This window comes from Carcharodon carcharias, chromosome 20 (genome assembly GCF_017639515.1).
Source record: "Carcharodon carcharias isolate sCarCar2 chromosome 20, sCarCar2.pri, whole genome shotgun sequence".
In the NCBI taxonomy this organism is placed as follows: domain Eukaryota; kingdom Metazoa; phylum Chordata; class Chondrichthyes; order Lamniformes; family Lamnidae; genus Carcharodon; species Carcharodon carcharias.
Window position 1 is genome coordinate 12,563,337 of NC_054486.1, and position 25,012 is coordinate 12,588,348.

At 39.6% G+C, this 25,012-nt stretch overlaps 1 protein-coding gene across 2 annotated transcripts in view; it reads right to left on the reverse strand.

Annotated features, from left to right (window-relative positions):
* Positions 1 to 2,193: 2,193 nt before the first annotated feature.
* LOC121292415 (eukaryotic translation initiation factor 2 subunit 1) overlaps positions 2,194 to 25,012 on the reverse strand; it is a 30,778-nt gene continuing 7,959 nt past the window's right edge. For both annotated transcript variants that reach the window (XM_041214283.1, XM_041214284.1), the window contains exons 3-8: positions 24,499 to 24,578; positions 23,898 to 24,049; positions 20,756 to 20,862; positions 14,493 to 14,590; positions 3,738 to 3,881; positions 2,194 to 2,878 (exon numbers count right to left, since the gene is read on the reverse strand). In XM_041214283.1, the coding sequence (XP_041070217.1) occupies positions 2,753 to 2,878; positions 3,738 to 3,881; positions 14,493 to 14,590; positions 20,756 to 20,862; positions 23,898 to 24,049; positions 24,499 to 24,578 (707 nt within the window). In that variant the 3' untranslated portion in view covers positions 2,194 to 2,752. The remainder of the gene's footprint in view (positions 2,879 to 3,737; positions 3,882 to 14,492; positions 14,591 to 20,755; positions 20,863 to 23,897; positions 24,050 to 24,498; positions 24,579 to 25,012) is intronic.

The window sequence follows — 25,012 nt, forward strand, 5'->3', positions numbered from 1 at the left end:
TAACTCAGAACATCAAGCGTTGTTTTGGCTGTCCGGTAGAAACCTATCTGGACCCCTCTACATCAATTTTCTGACTTCATTTCACCTTCTCTGGCTGCAGTCCATTGTTTCCTTAACACCCAGTAATCAGGAAAAAGTAAAGACAAGATTCCCATAAACTGCTTAGCATGCAGGAGGAACAGGGAATGCAAGAACACAATAGGAAGAGTTGACATAATATCATTAACAGTAAGGTACCACCTTCAAGGAAAAATACAATCCAGGAAAACTGGAGGAGCTTTACGCTTCCTGAAGTAAATCTAAGTTCCCAAATATCCACATGGTGGCACAGAATCCTTGTTCAGCTCCAACTATGTATGTGAACAAACATTTTCCATGCTGGAATACAACAAATCTCACTATAGATCCCAATTAACTGACCAGCATTGCGGCTCCTTTCTGTAATTTCTGCAACAAGAATGACACTAAACATAGATGCCATTGTAAAGAGGGTTCACATTTATCCAAGAGGGCGTGAGAAATGGACATACATTTTAATTATTGTAATGCATTGTTATGATGGCATAATCATAATAAAAGTTGTCCATTTGTAACAAATGTCTTAATTTTAATTGCTTGATTATTTATGTCCCCATACAATTTTTATACCCAGGTGTGGCCCGCTAGCCAACCCCTGCTGTAAATCAACTGGATTACAATTTTTGAGCATTTTATAGTTCACAGCAAAGCCATCAATTGAATAATGGCTTATTTAACAGCTGCGTTAATTTAACTTCATCTCCCACCATAGACTGGGAATGCAATTTAATAAGCAATTTGCAGCATTGTTAACACCAAGTGGTTATGGTACTGGGCTTGTAACCCCAAGATCAAGAGTTCAAATCTCACAATGGCAAACTATGAAACAATGTAACTTCATCTGAAACAGATGGAAACAGGTTTACTCAAAAAAAAAAGAGTATCAAGAGTTCAAATCTCACAATGGCAAACTATGAAACAATGTAACTTCATCTGAAACAGATGGAAACAGGTTTACTCAAAAAGAGTATCAAGAGTTCAAATCTCACAATGGCAAACTATGAAACAATGTAACTTCATCAAGAGTTCAAATCTCACAATGGCAAACTATGAAACAATGTAACTTCATCTGAATAGGAACAGATGGAAACGTGTTTGTACTCGAAAGAGTTACATAAGAAAGTAGCTTGTAACATCTTCCACACTGGCTCGGATCAGAAAATCATTATTAGTGAAGGGAACAGTGAATGCAATGACCATAGTTAAATACTGTTAGCTCAGGATGGCTCGGAATTTTAGGTGTTCATTTAATACTTTGCATTTAACAACTGCTCCTTGTTACTGTGCACACTTGGGTATTAATGACTTTGTTTTGGTAATAGGCAGTTAGCTGGCATAGGGTTTACAGCCCATATTTTGGATATCGAGACATCCACCAATGAGGCACGATAGTAACATCTTGTAGGACAATCATACAGCGTGGGCAAAAATTCAACAGCAGGCTGCAGATTTCTAATCCAGCTATCATTGTCAAAACTCAGGAACTTATAAATTTGTTATGAAATATAACATTTAGTCAGGTATTGCTGAAAAATAAGACATGCTGTCTAAGCCTTTCGTCTTATACTCATCAGGACAGATGCAAGAATGCCAAATTTCAAAGGGAGCAACAATTTATTCTACATGAGAAAAGGGTGCCGATTGGTTTGGTCGAAGCACTTCCGTGGAGAGTGCACCAGGGAAAGGCTATGCTTTTGTTTAATTGAAAAAGGTGCAATGCTTGGACATTGCCAGGTTCAACAAACATCAAACTTTACCATTGCTAGTTTACTAGGGCCCATACACCACAACTCATCAGCTCATAAAATATAAGCTCCCTTTCAGAATGTAAAAAAGTTAAATATATTTGGGTGGTTCTGAGTTGTATATCAAATTTTACACAATTACTGCCAAGTTGTGATACAGGATCAAAACACAGAAACAGTTTTGCAAGTGGAAAAAAGAACTTAAGTCACTCTGTATTTGGGCTTCAAATTTGAACGTGTAGAAAACTGTAGCTTGGCTGCTCTGAAACTTGTTAGTGATGACCATGATTTGTCATGCAGTGTGTAAATGCAATGTGTCAGAATACAGGTGAGAAAAAAAGTTTAACGGCAGGAGATTCACAAAGGTCACTGCATTTTACCAATGTTTATTATTTTTTGTTAAATGTTCAGAATACAACTTTGCTCAAAAAAGCCTTTTCCTCTCTCCCACAAACCCCCATCCTTGTAAAACTCCAGTGTGATAATATAGTTAGCAATTTTCAAGTGTTGCAATTTAGAAAATTCCTGCTGTAAATGTACCAGGCACTCAACTTGTTCTCCAATGCATCATCTTAACACCAGGGGTGTGGGTTACAGCTTCCCAAAAAATTGAGTCAGCTTGGAACATTTTTTTATTGAAACTGCGAAAAACAAAAGGTACCAGAATAGTTGGTGATTACAAGCCATGTAAATGCCTGGAACAAGTCTCGATCACAATGTAAACTATGTAAATGGCTTGAAACAATGTCTATTGAAATGGTGAAAAATAGAAGGTACCAGAACAATTCCAGGTCACAAGCTATGTAAATGAAAAGTGAAATACTCTTGCATGAAATCTTTTGTATACGGCCAATATTGATAGCTTTGGAGTCTGTATTATGAATAGAGTTGTGTATTTCCCTCATCAGTGTCCTGTGCTCAGCAGCTAATTACTCCTCAGTTTTTGCTTCCATTTCATCAGCATCATCATCTCCGTCAACCTCAGCATTTTCCCGCTCCAGGCGCTCAAGTTGTCTTGCCAGTTCTGTCTCATCAGTATCTGTGACCACCTTGGGCTGTGAAGGCCATATAAAAATGAATTTGTGAAAAGTGTGAAGGCACTTGGTATAGCTTAAAGGTTGTGTACAAGCTCCCTTCAAAGAACAAAACTAAGAATTCTTTCAAAACAATTTGAAAGCCCATCACATTCCATTTCAGATTTTTTTTAAGAAAACCAATCGCTTTAAAAAGCAATTCTAACAAGAAAATTTAAACTTTTGCTGTTTTTAAGTAAACAGAGGAAGTTGCTGCCTATGCTGGTTGCTTACACACACATCTGTCACTCTAGTGAAGATTATGAAGAGTGATGATAAATCAGATACAAAGGGGTCCCATTTCATTATCAAACTGGCTTTTCAATAATCAGCTAAGGTATAAAATATTGGAAAGAGGTGCATTTCAATCAGTCAAAAAGTATGAATGACAAGAGCAGGTATTTTAACCAATCTGTCCTCCCTTTCAGTCATCTCGTGTTATACCTGATCTCATTCCGATCTGAGTGCTTTGAGGTGGATCCAGGCGATTTGCTCTCAATGCCTTTCGGAAACCTTCTGGCTTCCACTTTACACTACCCCTGAATGACGAATGGTAAGGAACCAAAAGTGCAAACAACCTAACGGAGCAGCTTATTAGTGCTTCAAAGCGTCAACCTGCCCTTTATCTAAACTATTTGGACCTGGCTTGCAAAGTTCACCATACATGTTTCTTCAAGAAGTATATTCAACTCTCAGCTACTGCAGTTCTTGGGACAGAGTATTCAGTGGCAGGACACATACTCGAACCCACAGTAACATCTAAATCACGCTTGTTTGTATGAGTTGGTACAGCGAGAAAGGAAGAAATGCATTCAGAAAGTTAAGAAAACATGGCACTGACCTCCATCTGGATGTTAAACACTCCCCTTTTCTCCTCAATCCGCTCTTTAATTGCAGACATGGCTTGGTTTAAAACAGAAAGGCCTTCTGTACGCTCAAGTGTTGTGGTAGTCATAACGTACCTAGGAGGAGCTATTAGATTTATCTAGAAAAGGATGCAAAAATTAAACACCAGTGAGATTATTTGAGATTGCTCATCTTTAACCAAGTACAGGAACCGAGAATGAAGGTTTGGTCAGGTTTCATACTTAGTATGAAAAAGGGCTTCCAGAGTTATAAATTTCATCTGAATACTTTCTATAAAACTAGGCTTAATCGATACGGATCAAGCCAATCTGAAATACAAATAAAGCAATGTACTTTCTGCCTATTTTTTCTGAAATTTTATCCAAATGCTGCTTAACATGTTTTTCATTACCTGACAGCCTTTTTACTTAAGGCCCCTGGACCAGTTCTTCAGACAATACCAAATGACAAGCAGCCATTTAAGGGTTTTCTTGTAATATTACACAAACTTGTGCGTCAATATTCTTCAGCTGAATTGACTATATTTCACCACTGGACCGATATACCACTGTTCTAGATCTTGTTACCATCACAATTAAATTATTTTGATGTTTTTGCCATTGACATTTTCCATTGTAAAAAAAATTAAAGGGTTGTTTACAATTTTGCTGAACTCCATTCCCACCATCCTGAAATGTAACTCCAGAATGTGTCATATTTAAATATGTATTTTTAAATTGGTCATGTTTAAAGTTTCTAACAAATTAGCAGAGGCATTGCATAAGCGCTTACACAATGCTGCAAATTTGTTTCCATTTTCCAACATTGAAAAAAAAACAACAGTATACAACAGTCATATAAGATTGGGATAAGCAGACCAGCACATCAGAATGTTAGTGAATTTCTTGTATAACTCCAGGATAGATTTTTGCAAGAATATATCTTAGAATAAAGAAGCAGGTCATTTTAGGCTTTGTAATGAGCAATGGAAGGAAGAAATGCATAAAAGCTAAAAGATTCAAGATTTAGTTAAGGTTGACTTCAATGCAATGGTGGAAACCATCCACAGTAAACTGGGCAAATCTGTTAATGGGCAAAATGACAGATGATCATTGGGAGGCATTCAGAAAAGAATTTAATGTAATATGGAAACAGTTTCTATCCCTAAAGGGCATAAGTTCTACTTGCCGAAAAGACAGCTATGGATAACTTAAGAGGTAAGAGACAACAAAACTTTAAAAGTATACAAAAATGTAAACAATAGCACCTATTCTGGAAAATGGGAGAGATAGAAAGAACAACAAAGGGCAACAAAACATATACTAAGAGCTACTAAAAGGGAGTATATAAAGAAACTGGCAAGGGATAAATATCAACACAAATGGTTTTTACAATTATATTTGTAAAGCGGGGATGGGGAGGAGCAACTTGGCCCCATAAAAATTGATAAAAGGATAGGTTGATGTAAATAAGGAAATGGTGGACACGTTGAATTGTGTAGGTATTTACAGTAGAGGAAGAGGTCAGCATGTCAGAAATCGCAAGGAAGCTAATACTGAATCGGGGCAGGGATTCAGCAAAAAGTAACGTAAGCAAAATAACAGTACCAAAGGAAATAACTGCACTAAAGAATGACAAATTCATAGAATCAGATGGTTTCCATCAAGGTTTTAAAGGAAGGTGAAAACATTGGAGATGCCACAATTATAATCTTCCAGGCTTCTCTAGATCAGGAACTGTTCCTTTTGATTGGAAAACTGTGCATGTCACTCTGCTTTTTAAAGCGGAGGAGATAATGCCAGGGAATTATAGACCAGCCCAACATCTGTTGTCAAGAAACCACTGGAATATATAAAGATAGTGTGACTGAACATCTTGAAAATTTTCGACTGATCAGATAGCCAGCATGGATCTGTAAAAGATAGAATATGCCTGGAAAACTTGATTGAATCTTTTGACTAAGGTAATGGAAAGGGGAACTGTCAATGGGCTTCTAGAAGGCATTCGACAATGTCCCTCATAACAGACTGTCAGCGCAAATTGAAACCCACAGAACTGAAGGCAAATTGTCGACTTGGTTTGGAAATTGGCTGAGTGGTAGGAGTCAGAGTCTAAAGATAATTGGGCAGGTCTCTAATTGGCAGTGTGTGACAAGTGGTGTCCAATAAAGACCTTTGCTAGGCCCTCAACTATTCCCATAATTTATTAGCTGTGTAGATGATGCAATTGAAAGCCACATATTCAAATTTGGTAGCGATACAAAGATAAGTGGCAATGTAAGCAATATAGACGGAAGCATAAAATTGCAAAGAGATAGTGATAGATTAAATGAATAGGCAAAACTGTGGTGAATGGATTTCAATGTAGACGTTTTTGAATTTTTTTTGGATCTAGAAAGGATAGAACAGAGAACCTTCTAAATGGTGAAAAGCTAGAAATAGTGGAAATCCAGAGACCGGGGCCTGGGGTGGAGCGGGTACAGGTACAGAGATTGCCATAATACTACATTAAAATGCCATGAATGATGCAGAAAATAATCAAAACCATTAATGGAATGTTGGCACTTGTATCTAGAGGACTAAAATACATGGGAGTAGAAGGAGCACTTTCGCTATATAAAGCCCTGGTTAGACCATACCTGGAGTACAGTAAACAGTTCTGGGCACCAGCTTAGAGAGGATGTAGAACCCTTGGAGGGAGTGCAACATAGATTAACTGGACTGCAAGGGTTAAATTATGAGGAGAGAATACACAAACTAAAATGCATTTTCTGGAATTTAGAAGGCCAAGTGATGATTTGAATGAAATTTTCAAGATGTTAGGGGGGGAATCGGGTAGATTGGGAGAAACTATTTCTGCTGGTTGGGGAATCTAGTGCTGAGAGTACAGTCTAAAAGTTAGAACCAGGCCTTTCAGACATGTAAGTAGCAAACACCTTGACATACAGAGTGGTAGAAGTTTTGAACTCTCTTCTGCAAATAGCAATTCATGCTAGATCAACTGTTAACTTTAAGTATGAGATTGGTGAATTTTTGTTAACCAAAAGTATTCAGGGATATGGGACAAAGGTGGGTATGTGGAGTGAGGTCACAGACCAGCTATGTTCGGCTTGAATGGAAGAACAGGCATGAGGGGCTACATGGCCTACTCCTGTTTCTATCTAGCTTCCCTGTAAATGTGTCCACGTCACTCACCTAAACTATTCCATATGGTAGAGCTCCACATTCTTCTCCAGATAGAGAAATTTCCCCTGAATTCCTTATTGGATTTATTAGTGACTCTTTTGTATTTATGGCCCCTAGTTTGGTCTCTACTGGAAGTGGAAACATCCTGTCTACGCCTACTTCATCAAACACCTTCAGAGCCCCAGCCCTTTAATTCTCTCTGGATTGTGTTCAAAGTCCTCAATACTGTGAAACACTAATGGTTAACATTAAACAAAGATCATGCTATAAAATTATAACAGCATCCATCCTCTCTTAAATAATATCTTGTGTAATAGAAACTTTACACAGTACTTTGAATCAGGGATGACAGCACTTGGCAAAGGAAAAGCAACACCTATAGAATCACTTATATAAAAATATGAAATAGGAAAAAAAAATTGCAGGACCCGACTAAATAAAAACAAATCTAAGCTTAATCTAATTCTATTCAATTTTCCTAAACGCAACTAAAAACTTGCTTATGCATATTTGACCTAATTTATGGTATGCAAGATGGGTTTTCCTGTCAAGGCAGGTATAGGACCCAGAGGGTAGTGTTTGAGGAGCCTTGGCTCCTGCAATTGTCCAACAGTTCTGAGGTCCTTGCAAACTGTGTGGACAAGAGAGGCAGTCTGCAGAGAGGCTGAGCGAACTGACCACGGCACTGTGGTACAGGAAGCTGTTCAAGCGGGGGGAGAAAATAGGAATGTAGTAGTGGTAGGGGACAGTATAATTAGGGGGATAGATACTGTTCTCTGCAGCTGTGAGCGTGAGTCCCTAAGGCTGTGCTCCTTGCCCGGTGCCAGGGTTAAGGACATTTCCTCAGGGCTGGAGAGGGACTTGGAGCAGGAAGGGAGGGATCCAGTTGTCATCATCCAAGTTGGTACCAATGACATTGATAGAACGAGAAATTAGATCCTGTGAGAGAATTTGAACAGTTAGGAGCTAAATTAAAAAGCAGAATCTCCAAGGTAATAATCTCGGGATTACTACCTGAACCACAGGCAAACCGGCATAGGGTAAATAAAGCCAAGGAGTGGCTCAAAGATTGGCGTGGGAGGAATGGGTTTCAGTTCATGGGGCACTGGCACCAGGATTGGAGTAGAAGGGAGCTGTTCCAGTGGGGCAGGCTTCACTTAAGCCATGCTGGGACCAATGTCCTGGCGAACCGAATAACTAGGACTGTAGAGAGGGCTTTAAACCAAACAGAGAGGGGGAGGGTTCTGGTGAGGGGATACATAGGCTTACAAAGCAAAAGGATATGGCAGCCTTGCAGGGCAGCTATTAGGTATTGATACCCAGAGTGTGAAAGGAAGGGACAGAGTGTACAAACATTAAAAAACAGCAGCAAATAGGGTAAAAGGGGGAAAAAATGGTAAAAAGGCAAAAGTAATGGCTCTTTACTTAAACGCACGTAGTATTTGAACAAAATAAATGAATTAACGGCACAAATAGAGGTTAATGGGTATGATCTTATAGCCATTGCGGAGACATGGTTACAAGGAGATCAAAGCTGGAGACTAAATATTCAGGGGTTTGTGACTTATCGAAAGGACAGGCAGCAAGGGCGGTGGGGTAGCTTTGTTAGCATGAGTTGGAATAAGTATGATAGTAAGAAATGATCTTGGATCGGAAGATGTAGAATCCACATGGGTGGAGGTAAGAAATAACAAGGGGAAGACGACACTAGTGGGAGTAGTCTATAGGGCCCCTAACAGTAGCTATACTGTAGGGCAGAGAATAAATCAGGAGATAATGAGGGCATGTAAAAAGGCAGTACATTAATCATGGGTGACTTTAATCTTCATGTACATTGGGAAAATCAAATTGGCAGAGGTAGCCACAAGCGAGAATTCATAAGTGTATTCGGGACAGTTTCCTAGAACAATATGTTGTGGATCCAACCTGGGACCAGGCTATTTTGGATCTGGTAATGTTCAATGAGGCAGGTTCAACAAATGGTCTCAGAGTAAAAGATCCCCTAGGAAACAGTGACCATAACGTGGTAACATGGTAGAATTTAGCATTCAGTTTGAGTGTGAGAAACTTGGGTTGGAAACAACTGTGATAAACTTAAATAAGGGTAATCACTGATGATGTAACAGCCCACTGGGGGACAATGACAACCTCAGGAGTGGTACACAGAAAGGGAGAATAACGATCCTACGATAAGTATCTTTGGATCAAAAGGGGGCAGATGTTGGCCAGGGGCTGCAGCCAAACTGCTGACATGGCAAAAGCAACTTTTGACCTGAAGTAACCTGAGTCCAGTCACTGGCCTGAGCTGGCTAGAACCCGTTTAAATTAGCAAAGACAAAGGAAATGTGATGAGACAGTAGTCCTTATTTAGAAAAGGAGTAACGAGGTTAATGCTCCCTAAGTCTTGGAACAGAGCCAATGAGAATATGCCATAGACTAGGCAAGCAGGCCTAAACCAACGGGAGAGAGACAGCACAGCTTGGAGAGATAAGATTCAGTATAAGATTGGAGGATTTCAGGCATGGAAGCTGCGAGATTCTGGAGACCAACCATCGCAGAAGCAGAAGAACCTACGTCAGCAATGTAGAGATGCAAGAGAGAAAGAACGGAACACCTGGCCAGCGTCAGCTCTCCTTTTCGGGTATTAGCTTTTATATTCTGTGATCACTCGGAGTGTCAGAGAAACCTAGTGGGTGTGCGTTTAGATCCTAGTTTTGGGTATAAAACTGTATAACCTGCTGTAAACTGCATGTCTATATTTAACCAGACGTAAAAGCTATATGTAGATGATCTAATGACGTAAATAAAGCGAATTTAGAGTTAAGAGAGAATTGACTCTTCTCCTCTGTGTACTAAGCCAACAACTGTTACTGGTGACCTCCGGCAATATTACAAAGGAATGAGGATAGAGTTGGCTGAAGTGGACTGGGAAAGGAGTTTAGCAGAAAAGACGGTTGATGAACAATGGCAGACGTTTAAGAAAATAGTTCATGACTTACATCAAAGGTATATTCCAGTGAGGAAGAAGGGTTCTAGGAAGGGGATAAACTAACCATGGTTAACCAAGGACATTAAGGGTAGTATAAAATTGAAAGAAAAAAACGTACAATGTGGCAAAGATTAGTGGTAAGCCAGAGGTTTGGGAAAGTTTTAAAAATCAACAAAAGATGATCAAAAATATAATAAAGAGGGAGTAAATAAACTTTGAGGGTAAACTAGCAAATAACATAAAACAGACAGTAAGAGCTTCTTTAAATATATAAAAAGGAAGAAAGAGGCCAAAGTGAACATAGACCCCTTAGAGAATGAGGCTGGGGAAATAATAATAGGAGACCAGGAAATGGCAGAGGAGTTGAATAAATACTTTGCATCAGTCTTCACGGTAGAAGACACTAATAGCATTCCAAAAATACTAAATAATCAAGGGGCAAAAAAGGGGTGGGGGAGAGGAAATAAATACAATAACTATCACTAAAGAAAAAGTACTAGGAAAACTAATGGGACTAAAGGCTGATAAGTCCCCTGGACCTGATGGGTTGCATCCTAGGATATTATAGGAAGTAGCTACAGAGATAGTGGATGCACTGGTAGTAATCTTCCAAGAGTCCTTAGATTCTGGAGAAGTCCTGGAGGATTGGAAAGCTGCCAATGTCACACCCTTATTCAAAAAGGGAGACAAAAAACAGGTAATTATGGGCCACTTAGTGTAACACCTGTCATTGGGAAAATGTTAGCGTCTATTATAAAGGATGCAATAGCAAAGCATTTAGAAATGCATAGGGTGGAATCTTACCCATGGCGGGTGGGCTGGATGGGTGCAGGCGAGGAGCTGATTGCCACCCACAATTGGCTGCATGCTGCCATTTTACACGGGCGGAACAATTAAGGCCCATCCAGCGTAATGCGTGGCCGGTAGCGCTCAGCGCTACCTGTGCAGACCAGGGGAGGAGGGAGTCAGGGCCTGTGCTCTTTCCCGTATGCAGGTGAAAAAGCGCAGCAATCTCCCTGAGGCTTGGAGCTGCCTCAGAGAGATTAAGTGGGTAATAAAAGATTTTTAAAAATAAAGTAAAAAAATTATTTAAACATGTCTCTTGTGACAGTGTCACATGAGCTGGGACATGTTTGTGAAGTTGACAAAATTTATTTATTAATTTTATAAAACCTTCAGGAAACCTCATCCCGCCTGTGGATGAGGTTTCCTGGAAAACGCAAAGGCCGCTTGGGCTCTTTGCCTGCCCCCCTCCCTCCCCCCAACATTAAGGTTGGACGGGAGAGTTGTTAATAGGGTAAATGCTTTCTTAATGGCCTTAACAGGCCGTCGACAATTCAGTGGGCGCGCAGCCGCCTCTGGCGGTGCCCACCAAACGCAATATCAAAATAACACATGATCGGGACGCACGCGCAACGTCATCTCGTGCCATTTTACGTGTTGGGCCCGCCACCGTATGCCGACGGCAATATTCTGCCCATAATCTAAACAAGCGGAGTCAGCATGGCTTCATGAAGGGGAAATCATGCCTGACAAATTTATTAAAATTCTTTGAGGACGTAGCAAGCAGGATTGATAAAGCGGAGCCAGTAGACGTAATATATTTGGATTTCCAAAAGGCGTTCGATAAGGTACTGCACAAAAGGCTACTTAATAAGAGCCCATGGTGTTGGGGTAATATATTAGCATGGATAGAGGATTGGCTAACTAATAGAAGACAGAGAGTTGGGATAATGGGGGGGTGGGGGCCACAATTATTTACAATATATATCAAAGACTTAGATGAGGGAAGTGAATGTACTATCGCCAAGTTTGCGGATGACACAAAAGTAGGTGGAAGGCAAGTAGTGAGGATGACACACAGTCTACGGGGGATATAGACAGGTTAAGTGAATGGGCAAAAATTTGGCAGATGGAATATAATGTGGGGAAAGTGTGAAGTTATGCACTTTGGCAGGAAAAATAGAGGAGCTAATTATTATTTAAATGGAGAAAGACTGAAGAAAGCTGCAGCACAGAGGGATTTGGGGGTCCTTGTGCATGAATCACAAAAAGCTAGCATACAAGTTCAGCATGTAATAGGGAAGGCAGATGGAATGTCGGCCTTTATTTCAAAGGGAATGGAGTATAAAAATGGGGAAGTCTTGCTAAAATTATACAAGGCACCAGTTAGACCACTAAGATAAAGGCAAAATACTGCAGGTGCTGGAAATCTGAAACAAAAACAAAAAATGCTGGAAAAACTTAGGTCTGACAGCATCTGTGGAGAGAAAGACAGTTAGGCCACACCTAGAATACTGTGAACAGTTTTGGTCCCCTCATTTAAGGCACTGGAGGCAGTCCAGAGAAGGTTCACTAAGTTGATTCCTGGTATGGAGGGATTTTCTTGAGGAAAGGTTGAGTAGGTTGGGTCTGCATTCATTGGAGTTTAGAAGAATGAGAGGTGGCCTTACTGCAACATACAAGATACTTAAGAGGCTTGACAGGCTAGATGCTGAGAGGTTGTTTCTTCTTGTGGGAGAGTCTAGGACCAGAGGGCATAATCTCAGAGTAAAGGGTTGCCCATTTAAGACGGAGAGAAGGAGGAATTTCTTCTCTCAGAGGGTGGTGAATCTGTGGAATTCTTTACCGCAGAGGGCTGTAGAGGCTGGGTCGTTAAGTATATTCAAGGCTGAGATAAACAGATTTTTAATCAGAAAGGGAAAAAAGGGTTTTGGGGAAAAGACAGGTAAGTGGAGTTGAGGATTATCAGATCGGTCATGATCTCATTGAATGGCAGAGCAGAATCAATGGGCCAAATGGCCTACTTCTGCTCCTACATCTTATGATCTTATTCCAAATTCCCATCAAAACTCTCCCAGTATTTCAAATGAGTAACACTGCTTAATATGTACTATTAAGTTGTCAGATCCAAAGATCCTAAGTTGGCACACCACAAGCGGAGGTTTTTAAAAAAATTCTTTTGCAGGCTAGGCCAGCATTTGTTGCCCATCCCTAATTGCCCTCCAGAAGGTGGTGGTGAGCCGCCTTCTTAAACTGCTACAGCCCAGGTACACCCACGGTGCTGTCAGGGAGGGAGTTCCAGGATTTTGATAATAGTGACAGTGAAAGAATGGCAATATGGTTCAAAGTCAGGATGGTGTGTGGCTTGCAAGGGAACATGCAGGTGGTGATGGTGTTCCCATGCATCTACTGCCCTTGTCCTTCCAGGCAGTAGAGGTTGCAGGTTTGGAAGGTGCTATTAAAGGAGTCTTGGTGAGTATCAGCAAGGCAAGAGTTAGGGTATGACAACTGTGTTATCTTCCATGATCAACATACATGTGCTGCCCAGGTTCACAACACAAGAAGCCTGACCAGAGTTTGAGATCAGAGCACTGGAGTCATGTGGGACTGTACTCCAGTGAGAGTCAGGACCTTGAAGAGGAGAAATAGAGACTGAAGAACATTTAAACTTCTCTGTTTTGCAATGTTCATTTCCAGACAATTCCAACAGAATTTCAGCTTGCTGACAGAAATGTATAGAATGCACCAAAAAAAGATGTCTCCATTCATGTACTAATTTATTATCATCACGCAGGCCTGCATCAACTTTGAGTGCTATTTCTTCACTTTGGTGTTGAATGTTAATTATGAAGCACAAAACCTTTCCCAAAAACAAGACATAAAGTAAAATACTGCCTGTTATGCAATCTTTCAAATAACCTCAGCCTTCAACCTACCCCTCTGGGCACAAACTAATAGCTCCAAAAGACATGGAAGACCTTACATGTTATGACATGTGAGCAAGTTTTACCAAAAAAAAAAGTGCTTTCACCAACAGTCAAGACTTCATTTGCCATGAAATGTATGAAATCAGCTCTAGCCAAAAAATCCAAATGAAGGTCCACTCCCTATAGAGATAGGTTAAGTAAAATAAACCAATTGTGATGCAGCCATAATTCAAGACATACAAGCAATAGATTCTGCGCAAACGACTAGTCCTTGACATTTACGGTGGAGGTTAAGAAGAGAATGTAAGAAATAGTGATTTGCACAAAACTCTCCCAATTCTCAGGCTTACTATTATTCTTGGCCACATTATAAGCCTTTTCTTTTAACCTAATACTATTAATTACCTACTAGGCCATGGATGAACCTTGTTTGAGTTTTTTGTCTTTTAATAGAATACACTTGTCTTGAACACTTTGAATTGTTTATTTAAATATTTTCACAACGTATATTTACTGCCATACTTTTAGTCTATTTAAGACTGCACAATGTAATTAAAAATATCCAAGAAAAAAATACATTCTCAGTTTAACAATCAATATTTTCTTTATTGAAATTATTTTTTTAAACTTATCATTGCATAATGACGACAGTACAGCATTAACAGAATTCAACTAAATCAGCCAAACCTATCTCAGTAAAAAAAATCCGCTTAGAGACAGATCTCATGATTCAGACTATGTAAACGTTTTGAGCAGATCCCTGAACATATTATACTTTTAGGTTCTTTATCCGAATACAGCATAATGATCATGTTGAGCCATAGCTATTAAAATGCTTTGTAGTTTGAGCAGTTTCAAACACTCACCTTAATGGGCATAATTTCCGTAGAACATTCTAGGCCAGCTCTAAGTGCCTCTTTGACAGCGTCTATACCTTCGTATCCATAACATGCAACTTCAATATCTGGTTTAAGATATAAAAATATAATTGAAAAGCTTAAGAGAGGGTTGAAGTAGGAAAACTCAAAATTAAAGAAACTCACCCTACTTTGAAGCAGCAGCACAGGGTCTTCCAATTACATTAATAACTCCAAGGAAGACATTAGAAATACTGCAGGCTGGACAGTTAGGAAGCAAATCAACTTTTAACAGAGAAACGGGAGGTGATGCACGTTAGTCGGAAAAGTAGAAACATCACCTACATCTACAAAAATAAGAAACTGAACTAAGTAGAAGAGCAAAGAATCTAGGGTCATCCCCCTTGGTAGGGGTTTGGCCTGGTGTCCTTAAACCGCTCTGTGCACGGTTATCTGTTGTTGCCGAGCATAAGAGAGATGGATTTGACAGCAAAAGAACTCGGTATATTGAAATCACTGACAATTAAACAGATTTTGTAATATAAATTCAGTATGTGAAGAACTTCCCTAAAACCTCCACCCCTCAATGAAATAGAAATAAATTAGGATGGTAAAGAGGAACTACCAAATTAAATGATTAATTAATATAAGAGGAAATAAACTATTTTACAGGCACAAATAGCAAAAGAAAATCAGGACATGGATTGGTCTATTAAGGATATAAGCAATAAATTCACAGGTAAAGGCAGTGAAATGGCACAAATATTAAATAATTATTTCACCTCAATATTTATCTGGAGATCTAACATGTTGGACATGACAACAGAAGAAATCAAAAAAGATATAATTAAGAATTAATTAATAAGAAATATTAAAAAGGAGGGATAGTTAATATAATCAGATTTAGAAGATAAAGCCCCTGGTTCAAATAAATTGTATTGCGCATATTAAAATAATAACATATTCTTACAGATGTGTTGATGTCAAATATTAAATTTTGATTTCATCTGCTGGATTCACATATGGAACCTTTTTAAAAAAGGCAGTTACAACTGTTAAAACAAAGACACTGACTTAAGATGACTGCCAGAGGTCACCCGACATGTCTGCAACTGGCAAATTGGTCAAGTTCCAATGTGGATTATAATTAGTATGTGCCCAGGCAGCCCTCCTATGGGATTTCACACCTGCTGATGTCAAAGATTTCTTCAAGGATGGACAGAAACTGAAAATGCTGCCACCATTTGCATCCTATATAGCCACATTCCATTTCTGAGAGGCTTGAGGCGGAGAGTCTACAGGAACAATAGCTAATTTGTTTTGTTTTTCCTAGCTCAATACATAGAAGAATGAATCAATTGGAAGTGCTGGCTTAGACATTAAAAATTAATCACCTAGGTCATAACACAATAGTCAAGGTCTATCCAGACATGAGCAAACCAATTACCTTCTGCGAAATAATCAATATGGGGGGGGGGGGGGGGGGGGGGGGGAGATCATGTGATTGGGATCACCATTTTGAAATGAAACCCGCTTGCTTTGGAGTAGTCTGGAAGAAGTAATATCTGAAAGCAGGCAACAGCAGGAGCTGAAGATAGCTTGCCTCTTCTCTCTCTTGCCTAATTTGAATCTTGCCTGCATATATCATTGTGTGGACAGCAGAGAGATACTAAAGAAGACTTCAAGTTCCACAGTTTCCAAGAGCAAACCAAGAACCACAGCTTAAGAACTACCTCAGCCACAAACAAAAGTGAAGGGTTTATAATCAGTGAGCTTTCATATCTTTGCCTTTTCTCATTGAATCTTAATTTGGCCATAAATTAAACTCCTCTACTTTGTAACTTGTATTTTTGCATGCACACGTGTGTGTATGTTTATCTTTTAAAATATTTTTAGTATCTTTTCTGGGTGGGATTGTAGCACAATAAAACTTATTTAAACTCAAGGAAGCCTGGCTGGCTGAGTTCTTTGTAATCAGCACATAAACAGTTAAATAATTCTGAATTGGCACATTTATCCATATAAATTTTAAAAAACCCCACTATGATCAACTGAGGAGTGGAAAATAAGGGGGAGCCCTTGCACCCTTCCTCATATGGCCATAACATATATAAACATTCACTAGAAAAAGGAATAGTGTTAGAAAACTGGCAGATAGCTAATGTGTTCCTATATCTAAAAGGGGACATAGGACAAGTCTAGGGAATGAACAACAATTAATTTGATATCAGTAGTAGGAAAGATAATGGACTCCTTACTCAAAGATGTAATAGAAAAACATCTGGAATCTGAAATTATAATAAAGGGTGGTCAGTATGTACTTAAAACAGGGAAGGTCATACTTGACCAACCTTCTGAATTCTTTGAAGTAACAGAAAGACAGCCATGGGTAATAATGCACTGAATGCAATATGTTTAGATTTCTAAAAGACCTTCACTAAGGCACTGCAACATAGGTTCATGACAAAAGTCAGAACATATTAAAATCAGGGTAAAAGTACCTGGTTGCAAAACAGAACGTAGCATTTAAGGATGGTTATTCAGATTGGCAAAAGGTGGAAAGTGGTGTCCCACAGGAATTGATACTGGGATCACCTTATTACAAAATACACCTTTTACACATCTGATTTGGATACAGAAGTGCAATCTCAAAATTTGTCGACGGCACCAAATTAGGGTGTGTAGTTAGTACAGAGACTGTGACAAAATAAAAGAAGACGTTAATAAACTTGCAGAGTGGGTGTATAATTGGCAAATAAAATTCAATAAAGATAGGTATGAGGCAGTGCATTTTGTAAGGATGCTCCTTGGTATTAAGTGTCTAAATAGAGTAGAGGAATCTAGAGTGCAAAATACAAGAAGCACTGAAGTCATACAGGCACGAAACATTAATTCTTGTTTCCCTCTCCACATATGCTGCCAGACTTGCTGAGTTTTTTCAGCATTTTTTGTCTTTGTTTCAGATTTTGCTTTTATGAAAAGCAGAGAAGTTATGATAAACTTGTATAGAACCGTGGACAGGCCATATGGAGTACTGGGATGAGGAGTTTGTCTTATGAGGAAAGGTTGAGCAGGTTGGACCCATACTCATTTAGAAGAATGAGAGGTGACCTTATTGAAACACACAGGATTCTGAGACGGCTTGATAGGCTAGATACTGAGGGGATGTTTCCCCTTGGAGGGGTTTTTTGGTTTTTGGTGGGGGGGGGGGGGGGGGGGGGTTGGTGGTGGAGAATCTAGAACTAGGGGACAGAGATTTAAAATAAGGGCTCTCCCATTGAAGACAGAGTTGAGGAAGAATTTATTCTCAGGGGGTTGTTAGTCTTTGGAATTCTCTTTCCCAGCAAGTGAGAAGATTTTTGATTGACAAGGGAGTTGAGGGTTATGGGGACAGGCAGGAAAGTGAAGTTGAGGCTACAATCAGATCAACCATGATCTTACTGATTGTGGAGAAGACTCAAGGGCCAAATGGCCTATTCCTGGCCCTATTGCTTATGTTCTTATGCATTATGAGCAGTTCTCTATATTATAACAAGGATACAGGAGCACAGAATATACAGAAGACTTATTTGAATGATACTAGAGTGGAGTGGTTATACCTATCACAGATGACTGAATAGGCTGGGGCCTCTTCCTCTAGAAAAGGGAAAACTGAAGGGTGAACTGATAGAGGTCTTTCAGTGTATAAAAGGGTTTGATAGCATAGACATGTAGAAGATAATTTCTGTTGTATGTGAGGGCAGAACTAGGGGTCATAATTATAAGATAGTCACCAATAAATCCAATAGGGAATTCAAGAGAAACTTCTTTCTTCAGAGTGGTTAGAATGTGGCGCCTGCTACCTCAATGAGTTGAGGCAATCAGCATAAAGGCATTGAAACTAGATAAGCACAACAGGGATAGAGGAATAGAAGGATACAGTGACGAGTTTGGTTGAAGAATTAGAGGAGGCTTGTGAGGATATAAAAACCAGCAGGTCCCCAAATGCTGAATGGCCTGCTTTTGTGCTGTAATTACTATGTAACAAAAATGATTATTGAAGTGCCAATAAGATTTACAAGGATAGTACAAGAACTGAGAGAGTATATGTATAAAGAAAGAGAGAATAGGTTGGGGTTTTTCTTAAGAAAAACAAAGTGATTTATAGGTGACCTGATAGGAGTTCCTTAAAATTGTGTATGGTTGAACAGGCCAGATATGAAGAGAACATTTCCACTTATGACAGAATCCAAAATTAGGGAGCCATGAGTTCAAGCTTGTTACTAGTAAATCCAGTAGGGACACAAAGAGACATTTCTTTACTCGAGGCTGGTTGCAACGTGGAATAAAAACAGAAAATGCTGGAAATATTCAGCAGGCCAGAAAGGATCTGTGGAGTGCAACAGAGTTGCTGTTTCAGGTCAATGACCTTTCACCAGGATGGGTTAGAACGATTAGAATGTGGAATTTCCTACCACAGGAAGTGGTTGAGACAAATAGCTCAGACGCTTTCAAAAGGAAACTAGATGAATATCAAAAAAAAGGAATAGGAAGGTAGTCTGAAAGGCTGAAATCGGGCAGATACTATGCAGTAAGTCTCATGTGAAGCTTGAACATCAGCGCAGATTAGTTGGTCTGAAAGGATATATAGCATTGATACAAGCCAATGTAATTCTATGAATGAAGCTTGGCAAGAATCAATCTTACACTTGTATAACATATCCTCTGTGTCAATTAAAGAAATATTCTTTCACTAAGAAAGTTCAGAAAAAGAAATTTTCTTTTAAATTTACATGGAAGAAAATATATCTTTTTTTGCACCAACTTCCATCAGATGTTAAATTTTGTTACAAGGAACATTCAAACCTCATTCAGACTCAGCTAATTTCCTAAACAAAAACAAAAATACCTGGAAAAACTCAGCAGGTCTCGCAGGATCTGCGGAAAGGAACACAGTTAACGTTTCAAGTCTGAATGACCCTTCAACAGAACTAAGTAAAAATAGAAGAGAGGTGAAATATAAGCTGGTTTGAAGAGGAGTGGGGCAAGTAGAGCTGGATATAGGGCCAGTGATAGGTGGAGATAACCAAAAGATGTCACAGACAAAAGGACAAAGAGGTGTTGAAGGTGGTGATATTATCTAAGGAATGTGCTAATTAAGGGTAGAAAGCAGGACAAGCAAGGTACAGATAGCCCTAGTGGGGGCGGAGTGGGGTGAAGGAATCGAAAAAGGCTAAAAGGTAGAGATAAAACAATGGATGGAAATACATTTAAAAATAATGGAAATAGATGGGAAAATAAAAATCTATATAAATTATTGGGAAAAAAAGGGGGGATCGGAAAGTGGGTGGGGATGGGAAAGTGGGTGGGGATGGAGGAGAGAGTTCATGATCTAAAATTGTTGAACTCAATATTCACCGTCCAAGGGCCCAAACACTCCTTTCAAGTGAAGCAGCATTTCACTTGCAGATACTGTACATGTTTACACACACACACATCAAACCTGAGTACCTGTGCTGTGGCACTCCCAGGGGGCAGGGAGGTGAGAGAAAAAGAAGAAGACTGTGTACAGTGAGAATAAGCTGGCTAAAGTGACAGACAGTAATAAACCAACACCAGCATAAAAATCAAGGAAAAAAATCTGCAATAAATTTGGCAACTATTGCAGGGATGATTAGGTCTAGAAAATAAAGGATATTGCAGCCTGTGAAACAGAACTAAGAGAACTGGGGTGGGGAAAAGGAGAACAGTAATCTGAAAATCAGTTTAAATTCCATGTACAATCTAAAAATACGTAGACTTTTCCATTTTGCTAACAAACCTCAATAGTTGACCAGAAGCATGATCATTACCTTTACTATCACAATCATGCGTCCACTTGCCTGGATGAGTGCAGCTTCAACAACACTCAAGAAGCTTGACACCAAGCTTTACTATCACAATCATGAGGAATTAACTTGTTACATTTTGAGCCCTCTCTTCACATTCCCCCCCCCGCCTCAGCCCATCACTCAAAACAGCCATAGAACTCTCATTATCCAATCTCACAAAAGAACCACCACCCACTTGGTTGAGATACTGGAGAATCATTGGCTTGTCTGGAAGGTTAACCCCAAAAAGGGGTATGGGCACAAGGGAATGTTGATATATATTACCTTAATTCTGAACTGCATTCTACTATGGTTGGCAAATATCTTAATAGGGAACATTATTTATTTATTTTTGCATAAGATTGGCGGAGCTTGCATCAATTCCAAAAGTTCCCCAATACATTGCAGAATTACAAGACACACCTGCCCTAATTTTAACAGCCTGTGGAGTGAGACGGCGCCTGATATTTTCCAGCAATACCCCCCGTTCTTCTTCTGTCAAGTCAAGACTGTCGAGAATAGTAGGGTCTCTGAGGGAAAAAGAACAAATCATATGCAAAATGAACAAACCAATGTAAGACTGTTCTCTTCACAGCAAAGTACAGACAGTCAAATGATCTAAACTTTAGTTTTAAAAGTAGGTGAACATAAGAACGAGAGAGAGAGAAAGGGTGATTAACTTTTTTTTTATATTTATGGGGCAGATTCTCTCTCATTGGAGATGGTAATTGCCTGGCACTTGTGTGGTGCAAATGTCACTTACCACTTATCAGCCCAAGCCTGGATATTGTCCTGGTTCTGCTGCAATTGGACATGAACTACTTCAGTATCTGAGGAATCACGAATGGTGCTGAATATTGTACAACCATCCCGAACATCCCCGCTTCTGACCTTATGACGGAAGGAAGGTCATTGATGAAGCAGCTGAAGATGGTTGGGCCTAGGACACTACTCTGAGGAACTCCTGCAGTGATGTCCTGGAACTGAGAAGATTGGCCTCCAACAACCACAACCATCTTCCTCAGTGCTAGGTATGACTCCAACCAGCAGAGAGTTTTCCCCTGATTCCTGTTTTGCTAGGGCTTCTTGATGCCACACTCAGTCAAATGCTGCCTCGATGTCAAGGGCAGTCACTCACCTCACCTCTGGAGTTCAGTTCTTTTGTCCATGTTTGAACCAAAACTGTAATGAGGTCAGGAACCGACTGGCCTTGACGGAACCCAAACTGAGCGTCAGTGACCAGATTATTGCTAAACAATGCTGCTTGACAGCACTGTTGATGATCCCTTCCATCACTCTACCAATGGTCGAGAGTAGACTGATGGGGCAGTAATTGGCTGGGTTGGATTTGTCCCGCTTTTTTGTGTACAGGACATGCTCGCGCAATTTTCTATTGTCAGGTAGATGCCAGTACTGTAGCTGTAATGGAACAACTTGCCTGGGGCGCAGCAAGTTCTGGAGCACAAGTCTTCAGCACTATTGTCAGAATATTGTCAGGGCCCACAGACTGTGCAGTATCCAATGCCTTCAGCCGTTTCTTGATATCACGTGGAGTGAATCGAATTGGCTGAAGACTGGTAACTGTGGTGCTGGGGACCTCCTGAGGAGGCTGAGATGCTGACCACCCAGGGGGTTTCCAAGGTGGGGCAATGAAATTATCTACAAGCTGATAAATACGGACTAGGAAGTCCTTGAATAAATCCTTGGTCTATTCAGAACTAATTGATTCAACTGCTGTCAGTGTTGTTGATTTGGGGACAGCAGGATGGGGGTTGCGGCTCCTACTCATGACACACTGTGCCAGACAGGATTAGTTCTAGGTGCGAGGCATCTCTGGTGTAATAAAATGCTAACAGTAACCATGAAGGCTTGTACGTAAAGGGTAATTTGTCGGAGGCGTTGTGTTGAATGGTGCCAACATTTGAGTTATCTCCAGAACATGATCAATTTTTGTAGAAGAATGATACATTTAAAAATAATGCATGATTTATCTTAAACAAGAATGGAAAGACTTGCATTTATGCAATCCTTCCATCACATTTCATGACGTTTTCAAGTGCTTCACATTGACTTTTAAATGCAGAGTGGTCTTACGTAAGCAAACTCAAGTCATTTTGCATACAAGATTCCATTTAACAAGCTGAGATCCTACTGATTACCACTGTTCTTAATCAACTTAAACACACTGGCACAACACAGAAAAGATCAAATAGGCTCCTTTTGTGCTATAAATTTCCTATGTACCCAAGTAACAAATTGTGATGACTGTCACTTTAAGATCAGTTCAACTGAGTAGGGTTCACGTGATTTGTTTCAACCAATGTGTAAGTAGCGCAGAGGAATAAATTCTAGGGAAGGAGTATCCTAGGAAATGATTGTATGAGGGGCTGGCTAGATACAAGCAGCCACAGAAGCTCTTGTGTAAATCAAGTCCGTTTTGTTTGACTAAGAAGCCTCCCTGAGTGTGTTTCTACACAAATAAATATCAAGTAAAAAGCCCAATGAAGGAACAGAAATCAACCATTTATGCCTGTTCCACAATTCAATGATATCATGGATTCATGGTTGACCTGTATGTTATATCCATTTACTCATGTTTTATTAGCATTGCTCATTAATGTTGGTTTGCCATACTCTTAAATTTTAAGCCAAGGATGGAGTTGAATATCATTTTTTAAAATCTGAATCTGAATATTAAAGACAAAACAACTCAATTCAAAATTCTACATAATCAGACCAGGCGGAATGGACAACATAGAAAAGTTGAAATAAGGGTATAATTTCAGATCTAGCGTTGATGAAAAATTTCAATACTCAGCATTAAAAACTCAAATTTGTAAATTGATAAAATACACACTGCAAAAAGCACTTATCAAAAACCCATCGATAGATACAGTTTAAAAAAATGACTGAGTTGGCTCTGACAGACGTTGCCAAGGTTCTCACAGGAATGACCAGCTGGAGGTACCAGAGACTACCTCTGTCAAATGCTCAGTTTTTCTTTAAAATGTACTTTCAACTCATTTTTTGACCAACATCTACCAATGCAAGGTGTTGCTGGCATGTATTAAATGAGTTAATGTCTGCAAGTGAAGGGAAGGGGGGAAACTTATATTCAAAATCTCTAATTTAATATCAGCATTCTCAGTAAAGCTTGGCACTGCTGCCATCAAGTGGTAACCAAGCTGCTTCAGATGGGTTCACAGCTGGATTAGATTTCTGAAACACAACTGCTTATAGGAAATGTGCTTCTGCCATTATTTTTTTGTGCTCATGGAAGAGCCACATGATACCCCATTTACTTTAGAAGAGGGTTTACAATGCCAATCCATAATAAACAGATGCCAGGAAACCCCTTGGTAGGGGTTCAGACTGGTGCCCTTAAACGCTCTGCGTACAGGTACATGCTGTTGCCGAGTATACAAGGGATAGGTGTGACAGCAAAAGAACTCGGCTAAATTGAAATCAATGACAATTAAATGGGTTCTGTAATATAAATTCAGTATATGAGGAACTTCTCCAAAACCTCCACCCTCAATGAAGTAGAAAATAAATTAATTCTTACGAAACTGCATGTTTAAATGCATCGTAAGCTCCATATCCAGGCCTTTTGTACTTCTCATCGAAGACCCAGGCTGTTCTCTGAAACAGGCTATCCAGCTGTTCATCTTTAGTGTATTCAAGCACCTCTGCCACATGTCGCAAAATGCTGTACACCTGTTGAAAAGGAGCAAACATGACAAACTTGTGAAGCAATTTTAAGTGCAACATTGTGAAATAGAAATTAAGTCACTTGATGTTTAAATGCAAACACTTGTAACGCACTTCAATTTTTTATTATTTTATGTGGTGGTGTGTAGGAACAAGTCATGCTAGAGAGACTGGTAGTAAACCTACATAGCAAGCTCCCTCTCTCAGCTGTCACATGAGCAAAGGCAACATGAAGTCGTGGCACAGGTCCACAAAAGATTATATATAAAGTCATGTGTTGGTATCAGCAGTTCATGTGATGCCACAGGCTTGCTGGCAAAGGCAAAATCTATACGTCTGATTATACAGTAGGTAACGATACTGAATTGTCAGTTGTTGGTGCTGTACAGCCCATCACTACAACACCAAACGCCTTCATACAATGTATTATATTCGCATGAAAAAAATACACTTACAGTCTTGGACTTGGTGAACTTGTCTTCACATTTTATAGTTTCTTCTTGTGAAACTCTGCGCTTAGACAAATCAATGTAACCTGGATCAAACAAGACAGGAACAAATCAATCAACCACAATGAACACTTATTTAGCCAGGAACAGGCAATCTTAAACATTTCATTATGTTGAAAGCTATCCAGTGAGTTTTATGAAAATAAGACCAGGCTCCCATCATGTTTCAGAAGTCAATGTCAGATGGCTCAGGATAATCCTACATTTCATGCAAGCATCAACTGAATTGATCACTAAAACTGCAGCAATAGTTAGGGCTCTCTACAACGTCAACAACTTGCATTCAGAGGACACCTTTAATGTGGCAAAATATCCAAAGGCACTTCACAGGAATACTATCAAACAAAATTTGACACCAAGCCACAAAAGATGATATTAGGGAAAGAGATCTAGAGAGCCATAAAGGTTTAGGGAGGGAATTATAGTGCCTAACGTCTAGGCAACCGAAGACATGGCCACA